The following is a 26,395-nucleotide window of genomic DNA, read 5'->3' on the forward strand; positions in this document are numbered from 1 at the left end:
GCAGAGTGCTCACCTTCTCGAGGGCCGCAGGTTCGGCATACAGGACTGGGTCCTGGTGACCACGGATGCAAGCCTCCGAGGATGGGGGGCAGTCACTCAGGGAAGAAACTTCCAGGGGCTGTGGTCAAGTCAGGAGACTTGTCTGCACATAAATATCCTGGAACTAAGGGCCATACACAACGCCCTGAGTCAAGCGGAACCTCTGCTTCGCAACCAACCGGTGCTGATTCAGTCAGACAACATCACCGCAGTGGCCCATGTAAACCGCCAGGGCGGCACAAGAAGCAGGGTGGCAGTGGCGGAAGCCGCCAGAATTCTTCGTTGGGCGGAGAATCACGTGCAAGCACTGTCGGCAGTGTTCATTCCGTGAGTGGACATCTGGGAAGCAGACTTCCTCAGCAGGCACGACCTCCACCCGGGAGAGTGGGGACTTCATCAGGAAGTCTTCACACAGATTACAAATCGATGGGAACTGCCACAGGTGGACATGATGGCATCCTGCCTCAACAAAAAGCTACAAAGGTATTGCGCCAGGTCAAGAGACCCTCAGGCGATAGCTGTGGACGCACTAGTAACACCGTGGGTGTTCCAGTCGGTCTGTGTGTACCCTCCTCTTCCTCTCATACCCAAGGTGCTGAGAATAGTAAGAAAAAGAGGAGTGAGAACAATACTCATTGTTTCGGATTGGCCAAGAAGGACTTGGTACCCGGAACTGCAAGAAATGCTCACAGAGGACCCATGGCCTCTGCCTCTCAGACAGGATCTGTTGCAACAGGGGCCCTGTCTGTTCCAAGACTTACCGCGGCTGCGTTTGACGGCATGGCGGTTGAACGCCGGATCTTAGCGAAAAAAGGCATTCCGGATGAAGTTATTCCTACGCTGATAAAGGCTAGGAAGGACGTGACAGCAAAACATTATCACCGTATATGGCGGAAATATGTTGCTTGGTGTGAGGCCAGGAAGGCCCCTACGGAGGAATTCCAGCTGGGCCGGTTTCCTGCACTTCCTACAGTCAGGAGTGACTATGGGCTTAAAATTAGGGTCCATAAAGGTCCAGATTTCGGCCCTATCCATTTTCTTTCAAAAGGAACTGGCTTCTCTTCCTGAGGTTCAGACGTTTGTAAAGGGAGTGCTGCATATTCAGCCCCCTTTTGTGCCACCAGTGGCACCTTGGGATCTTAACGTGGTGTTGAGTTTCCTGAAATCTCACTGGTTTGAGCCACTTAAGACCGTGGAGCTAAAGTATCTCACGTGGAAAGTGGTCATGCTATTGGCCTTAGCTTCGGCTAGGCGTGTGTCAGAATTGGCGGCTATGTCATGTAAAAGCCCCTATCTGGTTTTCCATATGGACAGGGCAGAATTGAGGACTCGTCCGCAATTTCTGCCGAAGGTGGTATAATCTTTTCATTTGAACCAACCTATTGTGGTGCCTGCGGCTACTCGTGGCTTGGAGGGATTCTAAGTTACTTGATGTAGTCAGGGCTTTGAAGATTTATGTAGCCAGAACTGCTGGAGTCAGGAAAACTGACTCGCTGTTTATCCTGTATGCATCCAACAAGCTGGGTGCTCCTGCTTCAAAGCAAACTATTGCTCGCTGGATCTGTAACACGATTCAGCAGGCTCATTCTGCGGCTGGATTGCCGCATCCAAAATCAGTAAAAGCCCATTCCACAAGGAAGGTGGGCTCTTCTTGGGCGGCTGCCCGAGGGGTCTCGGCATTGCAGCTTTGCCGAGCTGCTACTTGGTCGGGTTCAAACACTTTTGCAAAATTCTACAAGTTTGATACCCTGGCTGAGGAGGACCTTGTGTTTGCCCATTCGGTGCTGCAGAGTCATCCGCACTCTCCCGCCCGTTTACGGAGTCCCCAGCATCCACTAGGACGTTAGAGAAAATAAGATTTTACTCACCGGTAAATCTATTTCTCGTAGTCCGTAGTGGATGCTGGGCGCCCGTCCCAAGTGCGGACTTCTTCTGCATTACTTGTATATAGTTATTGCTTAATAAAGGGTTATGTTATGTTGGCATCCGTTGGTTGATGCTCTGTTGTTGTTCATACTGTTAACTGGGTATGTTATCACAAGTTATACGGTGTGATTGGTGTGGCTGGTATGAGTCTTACCCTGGATTCCAAAATCCTTTCCTGGAAATGTCAGCTCTTCCGGGCACAGTTTCCTTAACTGAGGTCTGGAGGAGGAGCATAGAGGGAGGAGCCAGTGCACACCAGTAGTCCTAATTCTTTCTTAGAGTGCCCAGTCTCCTGCGGAGCCCGTCTATTCCCCATGGTCCTTACGGAGTCCCCAGCATCCACTACGGACTACGAGAAATAGATTTAGCGGTGAGTAAAATCTTATTTATTAGATTTCCTCCAAATGAAGGACTGATCAACAGCCTACAATACAAAATATAGTCATCACTCTGGGCAATGTGCCAGATTCTTTGGATGAGCTAAAAGAGTAACATTTGTATCATAATTGGAACATAACTGAAACACTGTTAAGAATGAGGTATTACGTTTCAGTGATCTACATAAATATGTTTTTGCAGAGTGAATAGACACAATAAAAGACGCCCAGATGTTTTTTAATACATTTATTGTAACACTTATTCTTTTTCTTTACTGTTCACAGTGCTGTCAATTCTTGCACCATTTCTTTATATGTTTTTTAAGATATTTCGCATACAATTCATCTGTAAGACTTCAGATGAAATAATAAATATAATTTATTTTAATAAATTGATTAAAAGTTATATTTTAAATTTATAGTGCACCAGAAACATCCCCTTTTCCTCTCTTTGTGTTTTTCTCAACAATTACATGATCTGTGGTAGCACCCCAAACAACGGATATTAAATGTTCTAAACTATTGTTATTAGGGGTTTCGAATACTCAAATATATATCAAAGAAATATAGAGACACTGTTTTTTGTGCAACAACAATCTCCTCCCCTTTTGCTTTTAGTACAACATTCTGTTGGTGACCCCAGATTGTCCACGCAGAACTTGGTACTCCAACATACAACTGCTTCTGGAGGACGACCCGTGGCCTCTGCCTCTGCAAGACGATTTGCTTCAAGAGGGTCCTTTTGTCTATCCAGACTTAAGGTGACTTTTTGTGACAGCGTAGTTGTTGAAAGGGTAATCCTAAGAAACATAGGTATTCCATCATCCGTTATCCCTACTATGCTTAGGGCTAGAAAGGAAGTTACTTCAAAACACAACCATAGCATCTGGAAGGTGTACATAGCCTGGTGTGAGCGTTGGGGAACGTCTCCAGTTGTCTTCAAGATGCCTCGTCTGTTTCTTTTCCTGCAGTCAGGTTTTCGTCCAGATTACGACTGGGATCCCTGAAAGTACAGGTCTCTGCACTATCCATTTTCTTCCAAAAGAAACTGGCATTACTCCCAGAGGTACAGACCTTTCCACAAGGGGTTGTCCATCTTCAACCACCGTTTATTGCGCCCATTGCTCCGTGGAATCTGGACAATGTCCTTTTAATTTTACAGTCATCCCTGTTGGACACTGTAGACCTAAAATATCTATCCTGGAAGGTGGTCATACTACTAGCTCTGACTTCGGCAAGCAGGGTTTCCGAACTTGGAGCTCTTTCTGGTTGTCCTCTATATTTAATCTTCCACAAGGATAGAGCAGAACTCCACACAGTGATGTAATTCCTTCCAAAGGTGGTATCAGCATTCCACATTAACCAACCTATTGTGGTACTGGTTCTCCCTGAAGACTCTCCTGCTTCCAAGTCCCTGGACATTGTCAGGGCTCTCAGGATCTATGTGGGCAGAACTTCGGGCTTATATAGACTCATCCGGGGAACCTCTTGCTTCCATAAAAGCACATTCTACTCGCTCTGTGGGTACCTCATGGGTGGCTGCCCGCGGGGTTTCCATGGAACAGCTCTGTCAGGCAGCCCATTGGTTAGGCTGCCATACTTTTGTCCGGTTCTATCGGTTTGACACGTTCGCAGCCTCTGCCTTGCAGTATGGCCGTGCTGTGTTGCAGGGTTCTCAGTGCATTCCCGCCCATGATGGGAGCTCTGGGACATCTTCACTGTAAAATGGAACTCTAGTGTCCTCTAGTGGATGAAGTAGAAAACAGGATTTTGGTACTTACCAGTAAATCCATTTCTCCGATGCCACAGGGGACACTGGACACCCCCCCCCCCCCCCCTGCACTGTTCATTCCACCCATGGTTCTATGTTATTACAGGCTTTCCCTGTTCAGTTCTTCCTGCCATGGTTATATGTTGTTATATGTCTGAATGTTGTCAGTTTTTCATTGATTGTTGCTTCTTGTTTCACACCTATTGGTGTTTATTTTTTTGTGTGTACTTTGCTCACTCCCCTTCTGAAGTTATTCTTCCAGCTCTCCTTTGGCACGTTTTACTAAGACTGGCGCTTGTAAGGGGATAGAGGGGGAGGAGCAGTCACACTTCTAAATTCTTAAAGTGCCCAGCCCCCGGTGACTACAATACTATACCCACTGTAAAATGAAACTCTAGTGTCCCCTGTGGAATTGGAGAAATGGATTTACAAGTAAGTACCAAAATCCTGTTTCTCATATGTCATAGAGGATGCTGGGGTCACCATAGAACCATGGGGTATAGACTGGATCTGCAGGAGACATGGGCACTTTAAGACTTTGAAAGGGTGTGAACTGGCTCCTCCCTCTATGCCTCTCCTCCATACTCCAGTTTTAGAATTGTGCCCAGTGAGACTGGACGCACTACAGGGAGCTCTAGTGAGTTTCTCTAAAAAATGCTTTTGTTAGGTTTTTTTATGTTCAGGGAGGCTGCTGGCAACAGTCTCCCTGCTTCGTGGGACTTAGGGGAGAGAAGTATGACCCACTTCTAGTGAGTTCAAGGGCTCTGCTTCTGGCTACAGGACACCATTAGCTCCTGAGGGTGCTGATCGCTGGGTACGCCTAGATGCTCACTCCCGCAGCCGGCCGTCACCCCCTTACAGAGCCAGAAGTCAGAAGACAGGTGAGTAACAGAAGAAAAGAAGACTTCTTCTTCAGTGACTGCATTTTCTGAGGTACCGCGCAGCGGGCAGACGCTGCGCGCCAAGCTCCCACACACAGCAATACAGGGTGCAGGGCGCGCGGGGAGGCGCCCTGGGCAGCCAAAAAAACATCCTCATTATTCCACTGGCAAGAGGGGACATTAGTGCCACGGCACTGTCCTAACCCCCGCCAGTATAAATATTAGAAAGAGCGGGACAGAAGCACACCATTAAGGGGGCGGGGCTTCTTGCTCACGGCGCCATTTCCTCTCTGCAAGCTGCAGAGACGCTGGTCCTCCTCACACTGACAAGTACCAGGGGTGCAAAAAGGGGGGGAGGCATGTAAATTGGTGCAATATATGTGATCGTAAAAGCGCTATAGGTCTGAGACAATTTCTTGGTGATTTCAGACCCCGTTGATTTAGCGCTGGGTTGTGAGCTGGCAAATCCCCTCTGTGTCTCTCTGACAGACTTTTTACTGTGGGTCTGTCCCCTATATGCCCGGTGTGTCTGAGTGTTTGGTGCACGTGTGTCGACATGTCTGAGGCTGAAGGCTCTTCCCAGGAGGAGGCTGTATTAGGGACACAAACGGCTGCGGGGGTGACCCTGTCGGCACCGCCGACGCCTGATTGGGTAAATGTGTTGAACGCCTTGAATGCTAATGTGGCTCTTATTAGTAAGAGGCTAGATAAGTCTGAGTCTCAGACCCAGACATGCAAGAAATCTGTGGAAGATATGTTATTGCAAAGTCAGGTCCCCTCAGGGTCACAAAAACGTACGTTGGCCCAGTTGGCAGACACTGCTACCGACACGGACTCTGATTCCAGTGTCGACTATAGCGATTCCAGATTAGATCCAAAATTGGCAAAAAACATTCAATACATGATTGTGGCGGTTAAAGAGGTATTACATATCACTGAGGACCCGGCTGTCCCTGATAAAAGGGTCTGTATGTGTTAGGAAAGGAAACCTGAGATAACATTTCCTCACTCTCATGAACTGAACACGCTATTTGAAAAAGTCTGGGAAGGTCCTGACAGAAAGTTTCAAATTCCCAAAAGAATTACGGTAGCTTATCAGTTTCCCTCGGCGGATAGGTTAAAGTGGGAGTCACCTCCCACTTTGGACAAGGCCCTGTCACGTTTGTCTAAAAAGGTGGCTCTCCCATCACCTGACACAGTGGTCCTTAAGGATCCTGCGGATCGTAAACAAGAAACTACGTTAAAGTCCATTTATGCAACCACAGGTACGCTACTCCGACCTGTCATTGCATCTGCGTGGGTTTGTAGTGCTATCGAAAAGTGGGCAGACAACTTGTCTTCTGAAATAGATACCTTAGATAGGGATAGCATCCTCTTGACGCTGGGTTATATCAAGGACGCTGCAGCATACCTTAAGGAAGCTGCGAGAGATATTGGTCTTTTGGGATCAAAGGCCAATGCCATAGCAGTCTCAGCTAGGCGAGCGTTGTGGATTCACCAATGGAATGCTGATTCCAAGAAAAGTATGGAATCTCTACCATATAAAGGTAAGACCTTATTTGGCGACGGCCTTGATAATTTGATATCTACGACTACCGCGGGTAAGTCATCCTTTTTGCCTTATGTTCCTCCACAACAGAAGAAAACGCACCACTATCAGATGCAGTCCTTTCGGCCCAATAAATACAGAAAAGGCAGAGGTTCTTCCTTCCTTGCTACTAGAGGAAGGGGAAGAGGTAAACGATCCCCAGCTTTGTCAGGCTTCCAGGAGCAGAAGTCCTCCCAGGCTTCTGCCAATTCCACCGCATGACGTTGGGGCTCCTATGCGGGAGTCCGCACCGGTGGGGGCACGTCTCAAACTTCTCAGTCAGTTTTGGGTTCGTTCGGACCTAGACCCATGGGTTTTACAAATAGTATCCCAAGGGTACAAGCTGGAGTTTCAAGACGTTCCCCCTCGTCGTTTTTTCAAATTGGCCTTACCAGCTTCTCTTCCGGACAGGGAGGTAGTTTGCGACGCAATACAAAAGTTGTGTCAAAATCAAGTTATCTTCAGGGTTCCCCAGTCACAACAGGGAGAAGGTTTTTATTCAAGCCTGTTTGTGGTCCAGAAGCCGGACGGCTCGGTCAGACCAATCCTAAACCTGAAATCCCTAAATTTCTTCCTAAAGAAATTCAAATTCAAGATGGAGTCTCTCCGAGCAGTGATCTCCAGTCTGGAGGAAGGGGATTTTATGGTGTCGGTGGATATAAAGGATGCGTACTTACATGTTCCCATTTATCCTCCGCATCAGGCTTACCTGAAGTTTGCAATTCAGGATTGTCATTACCAATTTCAAACGTTGCCGTTTGGTCTGTCCACGGCTCCGAGGATTTTCACCAAAGTGATGGAGGAGATGATGGTTCTCCTTCGCAAGCAAGGAGTCACGATTATCCCGTACTTGGACGATCTCCTGATAAAGGCAAGATCCAGGGACCAGTTGGTGCAAAACGTTGCACTTCCCCTGACAGTTCTTCAACAACATGGTTGGCTCCTAAACTTGCCAAAATCACAGCTGATTCCGACGAAGCGGTTGTCGTTTTTGGGAATGATATTGGACACAGAACTACAGAGAGTCTTTCTTCCAGTGGAAAAGGCTCTGGAACTTGAGTCTGGTCAAACAAATTCTGACACCAGCAAGAGTGTCAATCCATCAATGCATTTGGTTGCTGGGGAAGATGGTTGCGGCCTACGAGGCCATTCAGTTTGGCAGGTTCCATGCCAGAGTGTTCCAGTGGTACCTGTTGGACAAGTGGTCTGGGTCCCACCTACACATGCACCGGAGGATAATCCTGTCTTCCAAGACCAGGGCATCACTCCTGTGGTGGCTGCACAGCTCTTACCTCCTAGAGGGGTGCAGGTTCGGGATACAGGACTGGGTCCTAGTGACCACGGATGCAAGCCTCCGAGGCTGGGGGGCAGTCACAATGGGAGAAAATTTCCAAGGAAGATGGTCAAGTCAGGAAACTTATCTCCACATAAATGTTCTGGAGTTAAGAGCCATTTACAATGGCCTTCTGCAAGCGGAACATCTTCTTCGAGATCTGCCTGTACTGATCCAGTCGGACAATGTAACAGCAGTAGCGTACATAAACCGTCAGGGCGGAACTAAAAGCAGAGCGGCAATGGCAGAAGCCACAAGGATTTTCCGTTGGGCGGAAAAGCATACAAGCTCTCTGTCAGCGATCTTCATTCCAGGAGTGGACAACTGGGAAGCAGACTTCCTCAACAGACGCGATCTCCATCCAGGAGAGTGGGGCCTCCACCAAGAAGTCTTCGCAGAGGTGACAAGTCGTTGGGGAGTTCCTCAAGTAGACATGATGGCATCTCATCTCAACAAGAAGCTTCAGAGATATTGTTCCAGGTCAAGGGACCCTCAAGCAATTGCAGTGGATGCTCTGGTGACACCGTGGGTGTTTCAGTCGGTGTATGTATTCCCTCCACTTCCCCTCATTCCAAAAGTTCTAAAGATCATAAGAAGAACAAGGATCCGGGCGTTCCTCGTTGCCCCAGACTGGCCAAGGAGGGCTTGGTATCCAGATCTTCAGGAATTACTCATAGGAGATCCCTGGCCTCTTCCTCTGCGCGAGGACCTGTTACAACAGGGGCCGTGCGTGTATCAGGACTTACCGCGGCTACGTTTGATGGCATGGCTGTTGAGCGCAAAATCCTAGCCCGTAAGGGTATTCCCAGTGAAGTGATTCCCACACTTATTCAGGCCAGAAAAGGGGTAACGTCTAAACATTACCACCGTATTTGGAGGAAATGTTTCTTTTCTTTTCTTTTAAATTCGACAATTTTTATTGAATATTTTTGTTTTGTTTACAATACAAAAAAATAAAACACAAACTAAAACTAAAAGCATTGCTAATGGCAACAATATCAAGCAACATATATCCCACCGTACAATAGTAAATAAGCATAATCGGACGTTATCTGTAATTAGACCTATAAAACATAACACTGTAATCCTATAAATAAGAATAGAATGAAAATAAAAAAATATACAACGAATTCCAATGGCATTATGTGGTCCTGTCGTCATTCAAAAACTGTTGTATACATTCATATCAGATATAGAAAGTAGTAACTTGGGTGAGAAACATAGTAAATAACATAATCGTGCAAACAGTACAAATTCCTAGCCTCTACAGGTAGCATCGGGAAATATTATGCTGAAGCTAATCTCGCATCTGCAGATGTAGCAATGTGAGCACTCCTAACATATGGCGATGCCAGCCACCTATCCCATATCGCATAGTATTTAGTAATGACTTTCCTGGACATGTAGACAAATTTTTCATGTGCCACCGTAGTATTCACTAGGGCAATCCAGGAATCAATATCTGGGCCATTAGGTGCAATCCACGACCGGGCTATAGAAACCTGTGCAAGAGCACACAGGTTGATAACATAACGTCTGGAGGGGGCATCCAGCAACTCCTCATCCACCACCGCCAGTATACACACAGGAGGGGACAGCGCATCAGCAGGTGTACCAGTGGAAACCATAATCTTAAGTACTTCCTGCCAGAAGGCCTGAACTATCCTACAGGACCAAATCATATGCCAGAAAGTGCCCCCACCCAGAGTACATTTGGGGCATCTAGAATCCATTCTTTCTCCGAATCTCATTAACCTCTCAGGAGTAATATAGACTCTGTGTAAAACAAAAAGATGCACCTGTTGGTAACGGTCCGCTGTGGTCGCCAGTCTAGAGGCACCCAGTGCATCCTCCCAGGTATCATTAGATATGGGCCCTAGATCACTTTCCCATCTAGATTTAAGAGAGAGAAGGGCCTCACCATGATAAGCACGTAGTAGAGCTGAGTAAAATATGGAAATAGTGCAATTTTGGATATTAACAAATAGTTCCCGAACTGGCGTGTCCCGGAGCACCAGGGGAGTGTCTGCAGATTGAGTTTGGCAAGCATGGCGGAGTTGTAGATATCGATAAAAATAGAAGGTAGGAATATTATAATCCTCCTGCAATTGTTGGAAAGACTTAAATATACCCATATGATATAATTGCCCAAGAGACTGCACTCCCCATATCTGTAACGATGCAAGCTCGTTAAGAGTATGTGCGTAAGCCAAAGGCGTTTCCGGGTCCCAACCCTCTCCCTGGAGCAATCTATGCGTCTGTCTCCATACCATAATTGCTTGTTTGACAACGGGGAGGTTAAGTATCGATACATTGTCACTCAACAGTAGTTGTAATGGGGTGCAATTCTGATCAATTACATAGAGAATTCGGGAGATCAATTCATCTCTAGCAGGATCATGTAACCACTTACTGATATGTACCATTTGTGCCGCTAGATAATATAAACTGAATTTAGGGAGGGCCAGGCCACCAGAGTCGCATGGGCGTGTAAGGGTGTCTAATTTTATTCTGACCCGGTAGTTAGATCATACAATAGAGGACAGAAGACTGTCTATTTTCCGAAAGGTTTTTATTGGAAGATAAACAGGGGAGTGTTGTAGCGCATACAGCAACTTAGGCAGGGCCACCATTTTCACTAAATTAATTCTACCCGTTATAGTTAGAGGTAAAGTCCCCCACACAGCAATACGGGAACACAAATAATCCATATGAGGTTTTATATTCAAGCAGAAGTATTGAGAAGGATTATTTGTGACCCAGATTCACAAGTACTTAAATGAGTCCACCCAGCGAAGAGGGAGGGCCACGGCCGGGACACCAGGACAAGCATCACGGAAGGGCAGTATGCAGGACTTATCTCAGTTAATGGATAAACCAGAGTACCCGCCATAAGTGTCAATAATACGCAGTACGTGCGGCATGGTATTGCAGTAGTCTGATATAAACAGCAGAATATCATCCGCATACAGAGCAATTTTGTCCGTGACGAGGCCCACCCGGAACCCCCCCCACCCGCGAGTCAGAACGCACCAGACACGCTAAGGGCTCCACTGCCAGAGCAAAAAGAATAGGGGATAGTGGGCAGCCCTGCCTTGTACCCCTGGCTAGAGGAAATGCAGAGGAGATTAATCCGTTTATCGAGACCCTGGCTAATGGGGCAGAGTATAGTAGCTTGACCCATCGTATAAAGCGTGGTCCAATGCCGAAGCGGGCCATAGACCCCCAAAAGAACGCCCACTCCACTGAATCAAAAGCTTTAGCAGCGTCAAGAGACACTATGACAGAAGTGTCGGCGTCCCCACGAGGGCCCTGTAAGTGTGTGAACAAACGCCTAAGGTTAGTTAGAGTGGACCGCCCGGCACGAAACCAGTCTGATCTGTGTGAATAGTTTGGGTGATAACAGAGTTTAGTCTGAGTGCCAGGATCTTGGCTAAGACCTTGACATCAGTAGAAAGTAACGAGATAGGTCTATACGAATCTACCCGCTCTGGATCCTTATCTGGTTTTAAAAGTACTATTATCAAAGCCTCTGCCATAGAATCTGGCAGTGAACCGAATTCCAACAAGTCATCGAACAGAGCAAGCAATTTGGGTCCATAAAAGTCAATATGCTTCTTATAGAGCTTCATAGGAATACCGTCTAGCCCTGGTGCCCTGCCTCCAGGAAACAATTTAATGGCTGTTTTAATCTCCGTCAATGACAAAGGGGAATCCAGGAATTCAACCGCCTCATTAGAGAGTGAGGGCAATGGTATACCGGCAAGATAATTATTTATTTCCATTAAATCAGCCGATAATCTTGTACTATACAGACTTTTATAATAAGCAACAAATTGGTCCGCTGTTTCACCGTCATCCCCGCATATCGCAAGGACAGTATTAGAAGATTTATCTGTCGCCGCTAAATGTGCTAAATAAGTACCAGGTCTGTCGCCTGTGGCATAATATGAGTGTTGGGCATACAGCAAATGGTATTTGGCTTTATCAGACAGACCGTTCCTCCATTTGGACTGTGCAAGCAACCATGCGTCCTTGGAGGATACCAATCCATCTCATAAATATTGGATTTCTAGGGACCTACATGACGCTTCAAGTTCCATTTCTTGGCGTTTGTAGCCAGTTTTTAAAGTAGCAACCCGTCTAATTAAGGAACCACGTATAAAGGCTTGAAATGCATCCCAGAGGATTGTTGGACTAACAGTTCCCCCGTTCAGCTCCAGGAACTCCCGCCATGCATGCTCAAGCTCCGCACCAGTACCCATTTGTGAAAGCCAGAATGAATAAAATTTCCAAAATACTTGCCCCCGGGTACCCCCAGTATCCAAATTCAATAGTATTGGGGAGTGGTCAGAGATACCTCTAGTTGCATACTGGACATCGACAATCTTAGGAAGTAAACAGGGGGAGACCAGGGCCATATCAATCCTAGAAAAGGAGGAGTAAGCAGGGGAGAAGCAGGAGAACTGTCGAGCAGCTGGATGATGTGCCCTCCAGACGTCCACCAAACCCATACCCTCCACCAACAGTGCAAATTTACCCGGACGTGGACGGGGCACAGTAGTATTGGTGCTGAATCTATCCACACTGAGATCCAAGACATTATTAAAGTCCCCTATGCAGACAGCGGGCATGTTGGGGTAAAGGGTCATAAAATCAGCAGCCTTGCGTAGAATCTCCGGGGGAGTACGGCGGAGGAATGTAGACAGCTAACAATAATAAAGACACAGAATTTATCTGACATTTAAGAAAAATATATCTACCCCACTGATCTACCTGAACCTGACCCAAGACAGACGGGACAGATCTGCGAATCAGGATGGAGACGCCTCTGGAATGGGAGGTATGTGTGGAGTGGTATGACCACCCGACCCATGGCTTTTTAAGAGATAAAACTTTGGCTCCCTCCAGGTGCGTCTCCATAAGACACATAATATCTGCAGAGTACTGCCTAATTTGCCTAATCACTAAGGCCCTTTTAATTTTATCATTAAGGCCCCGCTCATTCCAGGATAAAATTTTTAGACTAAGTGATGCCATAATATATAATAGCAGCAAGTGCTAAATGTGCCCAAAACATTGAAGCCATTTGAAAGAGATAGAAAAGCAACCCATTGAAAAAGGTTACTCTAAGCATGTCGCAACAGCAATGCTTAAAAAACATCAACAAACTAAATCCCCTGTCCCCCCCCCCCCCCCCCCCATACAACCCCCCACCCTGTATACCGGACCGAACTTTGGCATACCTAATCCCTAAGAACCTCCCAACAACTTAAAAACTAGTAAAGAGGACAAAAAATACAGTGGCCAAAGGCAGGCATTGCTCCCCCCCCCCCCCCAGGGCCAAACAGGCACCCAACACCGGAAAATACAGGGGCCCAATATCAAGTGTAACATTTAGTATACTGACAATAAGGTTTGTATCGTCCCGCTAGAAGGAAAGAATCAATAAACATTAATACAGCAACTGTATACATATATACTTAAAGACAAATCGTAGCCCGGTCAGCGGACAGCATCAGCATTCAGTCATTTGCCAGAGCGCGCCCTGCCGGGAACTGCCGGTCAAGCCACGCCGCCGCCTCCCGTGGGGTCATGAAGAATTTTGTCTCTCCTCCCGCGACGACCCGCAATTTTGAGGGAAATAGCATAGCATAAGGGATATTAAGTTCCCGGAGGCGTCTCTTAATTGGAAGAAATTGGCCTCTCTCCTTCTGAATATCAACCGCAAAATCAGGAAAAACCGAGATCCGGGTACCATTCCATTTGAGTGGGCCTTTGGTATGTGCCAGGGTAAGTACCATGTCTTGATCTTTGTAGTGAAGGAATTTCGCTATAAATGTACGAGGAGGAGCGCCCGGCGGTAGTGGCCGCATAGGGATTCTATGTGCTCGTTCCACCGCGAAGTGTGACGTAAAAGCATCCGTTTTTTAAAGAAGTCTGTAAGCCACTTCTCCAGAAACTGCTCAGGTGCAACACCCTCTTCCTTCTCAGGCAAGCCCACAAACCGAATGTTATTTCTTCTCAGACGCCCCTCCATGTCGGTTAATTTTTTCTGCACTTCCGTCATCTGGGATTCAAGGGTAGTGGTGCGTCGTCCAAACGAAGCCACAGTATCCTCAACAGTAGAAATGCGGGTTTCCGCCTCCCCCACTCTCTCTCTAATTCGTTGTAGATCCTGATGGATTATGGAAAGATCGGATTGCACTTAAGTGAAGGTTGAGTCGGCTAACCTGCCTTCGCTGGCTCCAGTACCCTTTGGATAGCATCCTCTGAAGCCTCAGGGGGATTGGAGCCAGCACTCATAGCCGGAGAGGGGGGAGAGGAACCATCCTGCGACACCCATCCCCCCCCCCCCCCGGCCTCTTATTTTGCGCAGGGGGATTTCTAGCGTATTTTTCAGGCCTGGCCGCAGCCTGTTAAGTCTTCCCCACAGTATTCAATAGTCACCCCTAAACGGAGTTGCAGCACTGAATGAGAAAGTTATGGTAAAACAAGCAGGCAGGCCTCCAGCCAGTGTTATATCAACAAATCAGGAATCACACAGTGGTGGGCCAGCAGCCTCCAGCTGGATATATATAATGAAAATGTAAAAAGCCACAGTGAGATATTCCAAGCAGGGAATATGCAGCCTTTGCACAGGCACACAGGGGCACCCTACAGAGGATCACCCCAGAATCTGAAACAGGTCAGTAGGCTTTGGAAGGGTAGCCCCAATTCAGTAGCTCCAGCAGGGGTACCAGAGGCTGCAGCTGGGAGTACCAGGGAAGCTTATAGGTGTAGTCTCCCCCCTACCACTCCATTATGTGTAACAGGAGGACAGGGGCAGCAGGAGTGTGGCTTCTCCAGCAGGAGGCAGCAGACACAAGGGGGAGCAGGGGGGGTACACTAAGCTCAGTGGAGCAAGGTAGACCTCGAGTGCGACTGCTCCAGCCACCGGCCGGAAGTAGCGCGGCCAGCCGCGGCCGCAGCAGGGGAGTCCGGAGCCCTCCGTACAGCAGCGGGTCTGGGCGGCAGCAGGAGGGGGAGGCAGGGAGCACTCACAGCCGCAGACCTCTCCCCGGCAGCGCGACAGATGAAGCAGTTGTAGAGCACAGTGACCCACGTGGCACGGCAGCACCCAGGCCGGGATCGTCCTGTCGGCCAGTCACCCCCACAGGAGAGCAGAACGGGCAGCAAACACTCCGAAGGGTGCACCCTGCAGCAAGGCAAGTGCGGGTCACCTTTTTACCCCGGGGGAGAGCTTGCAGGATATATTTTAGGATATTCGGGCAGAAGAGCTCAGCACAGTACGTGCTACTCCATGCCCATCGTAACCACGCCCCTGAGGAAATATGTTTCTTGGTGTGAATCCAAGGGGGCTCCCACGGAAGAGTTTCGGCTAGGACGTTTTCTCCATTTTCTACAAGCAGGTGTGGCTGCTGGCCTAAAATTGGGCTCAATTAAGGTACAGATTTCAGCCTTATCGGTTTTCTTTCAGAAACAATTGGCCTCCCTTCCAAAAGTTCAGACTTTCGTGAAAGGCGTGTTGCACATCCAACCTCCATTTGTGCCTCCAGTGGCACCATGGGATCTTAATGTGGTGTTGCAGTTCCTTCAATCACATTGGTTTGAACCTTTACGGAAGGTGGAGTTGAAATTCCTCACTTGGAAAGTGGTCATCCTGTTGGCCTTGGCATCTGCAATGCGGGTGTCTGAGTTAGCGGCCTTGTCTCACAAGAGCCCTTATTTGATCTTCCATGAAGATAGAGCTGAATTGAGGACACGTCAACAATTTCTACCGAAGGTGGTTTCCTCTTTCCACATGAACCAACCTATTGTGGTGCCTGTGGCTACTGATGCCTTCGCTGAGTCAAAATCTCTGGATGTGGTCAGAGCTTTGAAGATTTATGTCGCCAGAACGGCTCAGATTAGGAAAACAGAGGCTCTGTTTGTCCTGTATGCTCCCAACAAGGTTGGGTGTCCTGCTTCCAAGAAGACCATTGCACGCTGGATCTGTAACACGATTCAGCATGCTCATTCCACGGCTGGATTGCCGTTACCGGAATCTGTGAAGGCCCATTCTACTAGAAAGGTGGGCTCATCCTGGGCGGCTGCCCGGGGGGGTCTCGGCATTGCAACTTTGCCGAGCAGCTACTTGGTCGGGGTCAAACACATTTGCAAAGTTCTACAAGTTTGACACCTTGGCCGATGAAGACCTTAAGTTTGGTCAGTCGGTGCTGCAGAGTCATCCGCACTCTCCCGCCCGTTCTAGAGCTTTGGTTCTATGGTGACCCCAGTATCCTCTAGGACGTATGAGAAAATAGGATTTTAATACTAACTGGTAAATCCTTTTCTCTTAATCCGTAGAGGATGCTGGGGTCACTATAGAACCATGGGGGTACAGACGGGATCCGCAGGAGACATGGGCACTTTAAGACTTTGAAAGGGTGTGAACTGGCTCCTCCCTCTATGACCCTCCTCCAGACTCCAGTAATAGGAACTGTGCCCAGGGAGACGGACATTTCGAGGAAAGGATTTATTGTTAAACTAAGGTGAGATTCATACCAGCTCACACCTCATGCATGCCGCACAACGTGGCATTGAACAGAACACAAGCCAACGGCATGAACAATTGCAGCAACATGCTGACAATAAACGTAACACAACATGTGTGTAACCACAACTAATAACTGCAGATACAGTACGCACTGGGACGGGCGCCCAGCATCCTCTACGGACTAAGAGAAAAGGATTTACCGGTAGGTATTAAAATCCTATTTTCTGCTGCGGGGTACACTGGGCTCCACAGGGAATGACATTGGGGTGTAGAGTAGGATCTTGATCCGAGGCACCAACAGGCTCAAAGCTTTGACTGTTCCCAGAATGCCTAGCGCCGCCTCCTCTATAACCCCACCTCCATGCACAGGAGCTCAGTTTTGTAGTTGGTGCCATGCAGTAAGCAGGCATACAAGAGGGGGGCTGCTCCTGCAGCCCTGTGAAGAAGCTTTTAAAGAAAAATGAAGACTTCAGGGGCTGCAGCAGAGACACTGTCTGTGTTAGATGTCAGTCAGACATCTCCTGCTGCAGCTCCATCACCTCCCCCTGCGGCGCTGTACACTCCCATGCCCTGGTTGCCGGGTACCTACAGCTGAGACTCCAGTTTTCTTCCAATTAGTCACACACACGACCGCTGTTCTGGATCGCGTGGCCGCACTCAGCGAGGAGGTAAGTGGGTCCCCTCGGCGGGACCCGCTGTAAATCATGATCCCGCGCGGCCAGTGTGGACACTGTGGTAGTATAGGGACCCCACTAGACCACCAGGGCAAGGGCGCAGGTCGGTTTTCGCTCATAAACCGTTTATATAAGCCCACAGTACCCAGTTGTGAAGTCCAACAGGGGGATAAGGCTTTGACCTATAGCCCCTCCCCCAGCACCAGGGCGCCATTTAGAGTAAATGTTCCCGCCCTGGAGCTGCATCTCTCTCTCCCTCACTCCATCAGCGTTTGGGCGCCATTAGGACAAGCTGAGCTGATCCTGGGACTGTTTGGGCAAATCTTCCTCTGTAAAGCCGCCTGCATGTCAGCGCTGTGCATTTTACAGGAGACTTAAGTATTCTACATGTCTGCTGACAAGAAAGAGTGCATTTAGTCAGGGTTATGTAGTACAAGTACTCTGTGATATACATCCAGTCTTTACTGTGCAATGTTATATCTATTTAGTGTATAGCTATACATAGTTCTACTCTGTATTGCTAGTCCAGTGCAGTTTTATTGCATGTCATAATTTCTGCATTGTACATTGTGACTATGTGTGTGTGTGCTTATAGCTGCTGTGTGACCTCCATTTCATGTATCTCACTCAGATTGCTATCCCTATATTCTATAACCTGAGAGGGCTAAGTGCGTCAGTTTTATCATTTAATATAGGTAGTTCACAGGATATACTCAGTGTGTATTTTTCTCTGATTTTTAGTCACGATATACCTCTTGAATTCCCTGTTTGTGCTGATTACACTGCACAGGGGATTCTTGTCAGGTATTGTGCTGCTGAATATTGTACTGTGTTGCCTTGCATTGAGCTTTTGGATATGTCGGCTACAAAGGGCAATGGTGCTGGGGCTGATCCCACATTGCGTGGTGGTGACGCCGCAGACACATTTGAGGAAAATATAGCAGCTGAGGGTTCAGGTTCTGGGGGAACCTTACCCCCAAGTGGGACTGTAGCAATGGGGGTTTAAAATGACCCACCTTGTGCTACCTTCTCCACGCTATTGAATACACTGGTAACTAGACTGGTAACTAGACTAACTATGGGACCTCCTGTGCCGGTACAACCGCTTATGATCCCCGCGGTTAGCCCACCATGGGCAGATCAACTGTCTGCTCAGTTACAGCAATTGAACCAATCACTGACTACTCAGAAGTCTAACCCTTGCCCATCTAAGACCAAGGGGTCCTCTAAGTGGGCCATTACTTCCTCACAATCCACCAACGTCCCAGACACCTCGTCTGATGAGGATGGTGTTTATACTGACCTCACAGATTCTGATCCCGACGCTTCTGATGGGGTAGCTGTTTCACAGGTGGAAGCTCCTGACTTGTTGGAGGCTATCAGGACCATTCTTCAAATTACTGATGACCCTGAGCCTGATGATGCCCCTAAGAAACAGGACAGGTTTAAACGTCAGAAAGTGGTTAAACAAGTTTTACCTCATTCTGACCATTTAGTTGACATACGTCAGGAGTCCTGGGAAAATCCAGGAAAGAAATTCACACCTCACAAGATGATGCTGGCTCGCTATCCCCTCGCAGCGGAGCTAAGTAAAAATTGTGAAACACCCCCGCCAGTGGATTCGCAGGTGACGCTGCTGGTGGTATCCTCAGCTCTGCCTGTAACTACCGTCACGTCTCTGAAAGAACAGACAGATAAGCGTGTGGAGGGTTGTTTAAAGGCAATTTATACCCTAACTGGTGCAGCGCATAGGCCCACCATTGCAGCGACATGGGCTGCAGAGGCTGTTGAAGCGTGGGCTCAGGAGCTGGAGGCGGAGTTGCCTTCCAACGCTTCTTATCATGCTAGACAATGGCTGTCATATATTGTCACAGCGTCTCATTATATTAAGGAGGCGGCTTCTGATGCCGGTATTCTGGCGGCCAAAGCTTCTACTACGTCCATTTTGGCTCGCTGAATTCTCTGGTTACGGTACTGGTCTGTGGACATGGACTCTAAGAAAACCCTGGAGGTACTCCCTTTTTAGGGAGACATTCTTTTCGGAGAAGACCTCAACAAGATAGTAGCTGACTTAGCTTCTGCTAAAACAGCATGTCTACCTAGTACCGCTCCTTCGGTGCCGTAGGCTAAGAGTACTCCCTTTCGCTCCTTTCGTCCTTCAGGGAAAGCAAAAGGTCAGGCGTACCCGAAGACAGGTTCGCACTTCCAAACCCAATAAGCCCAAACCCAAACGGGCCTGGGCTGCCCGTCAGCCTGCTTCCAAAACTGACAAGCCTGCCGCATGATGGGCGGACCTCCCTCTGGGGGATCCCAGGGTGGGGGGCCGACTTCTAGGGTTTTCCGAGGAATGGTTGAAGACCACTTCCGATGCCTGGGTATGGGAAGTCGTCACTCGAGGTTACGCCGTATCCTTCAAGAATCGTCCCCCTCATCGATTTTGCCTGACAGACGTCCCTTCGGATCAGGTGAAGGCAAAAAATCTTTATTCGGTGGTACAGTCCCTCCTGGCCCCTCGGGTGGTAGTACAGGTGTCTCTGGCTCAGAGGGGCAGGGGGTACTATTCAACATTGTTCCTAGTCCCCAAACCGAATGGTTCTTCCCAGCCCATTCTCAACCTCAAGTCCTTGAACAAATTTGTGAGGGTCTCCAAGTTTCGTGTGGAAACTCTTCGCTTTATTGTTCTGGCATTAGAACCTGGGTATTATATGCATATTCCCATTGCAGCGTCGCATCAGCAGTACCTGAGGTTTGCGTTTGGCAACCTCCATTTCCAATTTTGGGCGTTACCTTTTGGTTTGACCACGGCTCCGCGAGTTTTCACCAAGGTCATGGCGGCTGTTATCCACTGTCAAGGGATCAGGATCCTACCGTACCTGGATGACTTGTTGATCCTGGCAAATTCCCCAGAAATCCTCCTACGCCATCTGGATCTGACTATCCAGTTTCTGCAATCCCACGGGTGGCTCATCAACTGGAAGAAATCTTCCCTGGTCCCTGCAGAGAGCATGGTGCACCTGGGGGCATTTTTGGACACTCCCAACCAGCGGTTTTTCTTGTCTCAGGAGAAAGTTCAGAAGCTTCAGGACAGGATTCGATGCTTCCCATCTCGTCCGCAAGTGTCGATACATTCGGCAATGCAAGTGCTAGGTCTCATGGTGTCTGCTTTCGACATGGTGGAGTACGCTCCAGAAGCGTATTATTGCCAAGTGGGACGGCCTGCCTCACCGGATCAGGTCTCAAATGATCTCCTTGTTTCCGGAGGTCCGTCTGTCACTGAGAAGGGGTCGTCCCTTCTCAGATCTCCAACTGGATCCTTCTGACGACGGATGCCAGTCTGAGAGGTTGGGGCGCGGTGTTGGAGCAACACTCCCTTCAGGGTCGGTGGACCAAGGAGGAGTCTCTCCTCCTGATAAACATTCTGGAACTGCGGGCGGTGTTCAATGCTCTGAACTTGGCCCAGCATCTAATACAGAGCAGACCTGTTCAAGTACAGTCGAACAACGCCACCACGGTGGCGTACATCAATCATCAAGGTGGCACTTGAAGCCGCATGGCAATGAGGGAAGTATCACGGATTCTTCAGTGGGCGGAACGCCATCTGCCAGCCATATCGGCAGTGTTCATTCCGGGGTTCCTAAACTGGGAAGCGGACGTTCTCAGTCGTCGGGACGTACACGCCGGAGAGTGGAGCCTCCATCCAGAGGTGTTTCAACTGCTTGTAGACAGGTGGGGCCTTCCAGATGTGGACCTGATGGCGTCTCGCCACAATCACAAGGTTCCGGTCTTCGGAGCAAGGACAAGGGATCCTCAAGCAGCATTCGTGGATGCACTGGCAATTCCATGGAACGTTCAGCTGCCATACGTGTTCCCTCCGGTGTCACTTCTGCCCAGAGTAATACGGAAGTTCAAGCAAGAAGGAGGAATCCTACTTCTGATCACTCCCGCGTGGCCCAGATGGCATTGGTTCTTAGTCATTCAGGGTCTTTCGATAGAGCATCCTCTTCTACTTCACCGCACCCTGATCTCCTTGTTCAGGGCCCCTGTGTATATCAGGATTGAGCCCGGTTGGCTTTGACGGCGTGGCTCTTGAAGCTTCCGTCTTGAGGGCCAAAGGATTTTCTGAGGCGGTCATTCAAACCATGTTGAAGGCCTGGAAACCGGCTTCGGCTCGGATTTACCATAGGGTCTGGAATTCTTACTTTGCTTGGTGCGCATCTAACAATCATGACGCTTACAAGTTTAGTACGGTCAAACTTTTGGCGTTTCTACAACAGGGCCTGGACTTGGATCTTCGTCTGGCCTCCATCAATGTTCATAATTCTGCCTTGTCGGTTTGGTTCCAGAGAAAAATTTCGACGTTACTTGATGTACATACGTTCACTCAGGGTGTGTTGCGGATTCAACCTCCCTATGTCCTGCCTGTGGCCCCTTGGGACTTGTCGCTGGTTTTGGAGGCGTTGCAAGGGTCTCCGTTTGAGCCTCTTGAATCTGCAGACCTTAAGTGGCTTTCTCTTAAGGTATTGTTTCTGCTGGCTATTGCCTCTGCTAGAACGGTGTCGGATCTGGGTGCCTTGTCTTGTAGGTCACCATATCTGATTTTTCACCGTGATCGGGCGGTTCTTAGAACACGTCTCGGGTATTTACCTAAGGTGGTGTCTTCTTTCCACCTTAATCAGGAGATTGTGGTTCCGGCCTTGGCATCCCTGAATTGTCTTCCAAAGAGCGGTCTTTGGATGTGGTACGGGCTCTCCGTATCTACGTGAAGAGAACTGCCTCCATCAGAAGTCGGATTCTCTCTTTGTTCTGTTTTGTTTTCACATGCGTGGCTGGCCTGTTCACAAGCAGACCCTGGCCAGATGGATTAGAATGGTGATTGCACATGCTTATGTACAGGTTGGCTTTCCAGCTCCTGCTACCATAAAGGCCCATTCTACTCGGTCGGTTGAACCTTCTTGGGTGGCCCGCCGTGGTGCGACCCTTGAACAATTGTGCAAGGCGGCTACATGGTCCTCAGGGAACACGTTCATAAGGTTCTATGCCTTCGATACTTCCGCCTCCCAGGAGCCTTCCTTTGGACGCCGGGTACTTGTGCCCGGTACAGTGCATCCCCTCCCATAAGGAACTGCTTTAGGACATCCCCAATGTCATTCCCTGGGGAGCCCAGTGTACCCCGCAGCAGAAAACTTATCGTTGTTAAATCTCTTTCTGCGAGGTACACTGGGCTCCACAGGGCACCCACCCTGACGCACTTAGCTTCCTTGGGTTGGTATGGCATTAGCTGCTGACACTTTCTCCTTTCGTGAGAATGTGGTGTATGTGGCTACTAATAGTTGCCGTCTCTTGCCTGCTACTGCATTGGACTGGTTAACAAAAACTTAGCTCCTGTGCACGGAGGCGGGGTTATAGAGGAGGCGGCGCTAGGCATTCTGGGAACAGTCAAAGCTTTGAGCCTGTTGGTGCCTCGGATCAAGATCCTACTGTACACCCCAATGTCATTCCCTGTGGAGCCCAGTGTACCTCACAGAAAGAGATTTAATAAACAGTAAGTTCTTACCATAATTCTCCTTTTTCCACATGATTATATTAGAATTACATTTTTATTAAGCTATTTTTATTGCTGATATCTCCTGCATTCTTGTAAGTACGGGAGTTGCGGTTGTGCTATTTATGATGCTCAGCTACAGCAACTAATGCAATGGTTCCCAATGTTTCACTGTAGAAATTGTGCAAACTGTAAGTGAGTAGGTACAAGTGAAAATGTTTTTGTTCTATTGCAGATGGAATTTACAATGCAAGAAGCTGTGAAATGTCTCCATGCTCTAGAGGAGTACTGTTCTTCTAAGGACGATTATAGCAAGTTGTGTCTTCTGCTTACACTGCCGAGGCTCACAAACCACGCAGAGTTCAAGGACTGGAATCCTAGCACCGCACGTGTGCACTGCTTTGAAGAATCCTGTGCCATGGTAGCTGAGTTTATCCCTGCTGATCGAAAGCTAAGTGAGGCAGGATTTAAGGCCAGTAATAACCGGTTGTTTCAGCTCATCATGAAGGGCCTGCTGTATGAATGCTGTGTGGAATTCTGCCAGAGCAAGGCCACTGGGGAGGAGATTACAGAGAGCGAGGTCCTGGTTGGAATAGACCTCCTTTGTGGCAATGGATGTGATGATCTGGACTTAAGTCTTCTATCTTGGCTTCAGAACTTGCCTCCTACTGTGTTCTCTTGTGCCTTTGAACAGAAGACCCTGAATATTCATGTTGACAAACTTATGAAGCCCAGCAAAGCAGGCTATGCCGATCTTCTTACCCCACTCATCAGCAAACTCTCCCCATACCCTTCCTCACCTATGAGACGCCCACAGTCAGCTGATGCATACATGTCACGCTCACTGAACCCGGCCCTGGATGGGCTAACATGTGGGCTGAGTGGTCATGATAAGAGATTGGCTGAGCCTGGAAGTAAAACATCTCCCATGTCACATTCATTTGCTAATTTTCACTACCCTGGAATGCAGAAACTCAGTCGTAGCTTAATGTTGGAGAGCTCGGATTGTCACAGCATCTATGAAGAGTCTTCTGAAAGGTATTTGTGAGACATGCTTGGGATGTTTGGTCATCCGTATTCTAAAGTTTTACTTGTCCAGATAAAAACATATGTAATACTGATTCTTTGTCAATGTCATGCTGTTTTGATATTGTTTACTAATACTTAGAAACCAATAAGACATTGTCTGTCTTAAGTTTGGCAACGCTAGACTGCAAAGCTTACATCTGATAGGTTTTTATGGGTTGTTGTTGTCTTTTGCGCCATGCACAGAATGTAAACCAAACATAGTATAACAATATCCTCATATTAGCATGGCAGCATAATACATCTAAACTTCACTTTCTTAACTTTTTTTTTAGGTAGAATTTTTTTTTCCCCTCCGTTACACTCAACACAATATCACAAGATGTAGTTGTCACTTATGGGACAAGCCAAGTCCACCACTGTTTTGTAAAGAAAACTTAAACTTAATAATTCTATGTGTAAGGGAGAAGAAAAGAAGACTCTTTTTGTTGGGGCACTCTTAAGAGTCTTCTTTCTTCTCTTCCTTACATATGTTATAATGTATGACGCATGGGAGCACCACCAACTGAGCTATGCTAATGAATAAATTCTGATATTGCTCATATATGTTGGTCTAGAATAATACTACACTTATACACAGATCCCTTGGGATCAGGTCTGTGCATAATCTTACCCTCTCTTGTTAGACTTAGGAATTCCCCTCAACTCCAAATTAAGAGTGTTATTTTTTTTTATGAAAACCTATGCGAAAAAGCTATAATTAACTGGTCAACCTACTGTATGTTAAAAACTTAAGATTCACAGCTACATATTGCTCGCTCTAGGTGAGGGTGCTGATCAGTGAGGAGGGAATATTTTAACTTTGAATGGCAAAATTCTAGATGTATGTATTGCTACAGCTACTGTAGGTATAGCGATATTTCACATCTAAAATTTTGCCCTTCAAAATTAAAATACTCCTTCCTCAGTGATCAGCACACTCACCTAGAGTGAGCGCTAGCTACAGATTTTTTTATTTACACTGTCACGAATGGTATATTTTTAATCCTTTTCATGGAATGGCCCAAGTACATAACATTCTCTTATTTCATATAAATAAAGTGCTTAAAAACAATTATGTGATCACACATTCTCTGCAGGGAGACTTGCTTACAGCACAGTCATTGCGGAGGCACTTTTCGAATGCCCTGTATAAAGATCACAGCGGCTCTACACTCACCATAATAAAGCATTTGGATTTAGTTCATATTTTGATCAAAGCATTTAGGCTTGTAGCTCTGTCAAGGGACCCCATTTTTCTTTTTCATCCACTAGGGGTCACTGGAGTACTCTTGGGATATGGACGGCTTCCGCAGGAAACAGCACTGAATATTTAAATTTAGAACACTCCACCACTCCATATCCCCGAGTACCTCAGTGTTTTTTCTGTGCTCGACGTAGTAACAGCTCTGTGGCTGAGTCCACAATTACTTTGAATTTTATTTTATTTTTGGAATATTTTTTTCTATTTTTATTACATCCCTTTCCCCCTTCCAAAAGGCAGGGTCAGGGATAGTGCAAGCTGCTGATAGCAGCAGGGGCGTGTCGGTCCTCACTAAATGAGCACCCTCACAGCCACACACAGATCTTCTGTACACAGGCTGGCCGGCGCTTACTGAGAAGCCCCGTCGGAGCCTCATCACAACGAAGGGCAGGTATGTGTGCGGGGCGGACAGCTCCCGCTGCCGCCCCGAGGTGTGGGGACATTGATTGCAGGCGCCGCCGCTGCTCCGGCCGCCGTGTCTCATGGACCGCCCGCTGCTCCGGCCACCGCTTGCTCATAGCCGCCCGCTGCTCCGGCCGCTGCTTCGCATAGCCCGCCCGCTGCTCCGGCCGCCGCTTCTCAGAAGCCCGGCCGCTGCTCACGCCGCCGCTTGTTCAGCTGCTCTGCTACTCATGGCGCTTCACAGCGTGCTCCCCGTCCCGCTTCCAGGGCCCGCTGGCTTCCCCACGAACCCGCTGCCCGGCCCTCACTGCATCTGCGGGGGTGGGGTGGGGGGAGAAGGTACAGCAGCAACATGGCAGTATGATGTATATATATATGTAGGACTGGCAGGGATGGTTACACTGGCTATTTAGGATATCAGTGGGAATAGAACCTGCACTGTGATTGTATGTATAAGCATGGCAGCCATTTTTAACCATGCTTCCTGTGTCTTCCTGCTGTGATTCCAGAACGTTCCAGTACTACATCTCTACTCCACCGGAGGCGCAGGGGTGTTAGTGGGAATTTGGGATCACATTTCATAGTACTGGCCACGTGTACTGCACTTGGCCAGATATATATATATATATAGAGACACCTTACTACTATTTTACTGAGTCGTGCAAGTGTCTGTGTTTGTGTATTGTATTGTCTGTCGCCATAATGAGTAAGGCACCAGCAAAAACTAAAAAGCATAATTGCAAAGTCTGTAGCAGTGTGTTACCGGATGGATCTACCACATGTACAGTATGTTTTGTGGATTCGGTTCAGAATACAATTTCTGCTCCAGTTTTACAGCCTATTTCCTCACCGACCCCTCCTTGGGAAATGTTAGCAAATGTACTGGCTGGGTTGCAATCAGAATTGACCGCCGCTCGACAGGAGCGGGAAACGGCAAGATCTGAGTCTAGAGTGAGACCACCAGAACTAACGGAGGCGTCTCCGCCTTGCGTAA

The 26,395-nt window shown here is 48.0% G+C and overlaps 1 protein-coding gene across 4 annotated transcripts in view; it reads left to right on the plus strand.

Annotated features, from left to right (window-relative positions):
* WDR47 (WD repeat domain 47) overlaps positions 1 to 26,395 on the plus strand; it is a 207,650-nt gene that overhangs the window by 54,730 nt on the left and 126,525 nt on the right. For all 4 annotated transcript variants that reach the window (XM_063940149.1, XM_063940146.1, XM_063940148.1 and 1 more), the window contains one exon: positions 22,906 to 23,708. In XM_063940149.1, coding sequence (XP_063796219.1) covers positions 22,906 to 23,708 — 803 coding nt within the window. The remainder of the gene's footprint in view (positions 1 to 22,905; positions 23,709 to 26,395) is intronic.

The sequence above is a fragment of the Pseudophryne corroboree genome, chromosome 9 (genome assembly GCF_028390025.1).
Source record: "Pseudophryne corroboree isolate aPseCor3 chromosome 9, aPseCor3.hap2, whole genome shotgun sequence".
In the NCBI taxonomy this organism is placed as follows: Eukaryota; Metazoa; Chordata; class Amphibia; order Anura; family Myobatrachidae; genus Pseudophryne; species Pseudophryne corroboree.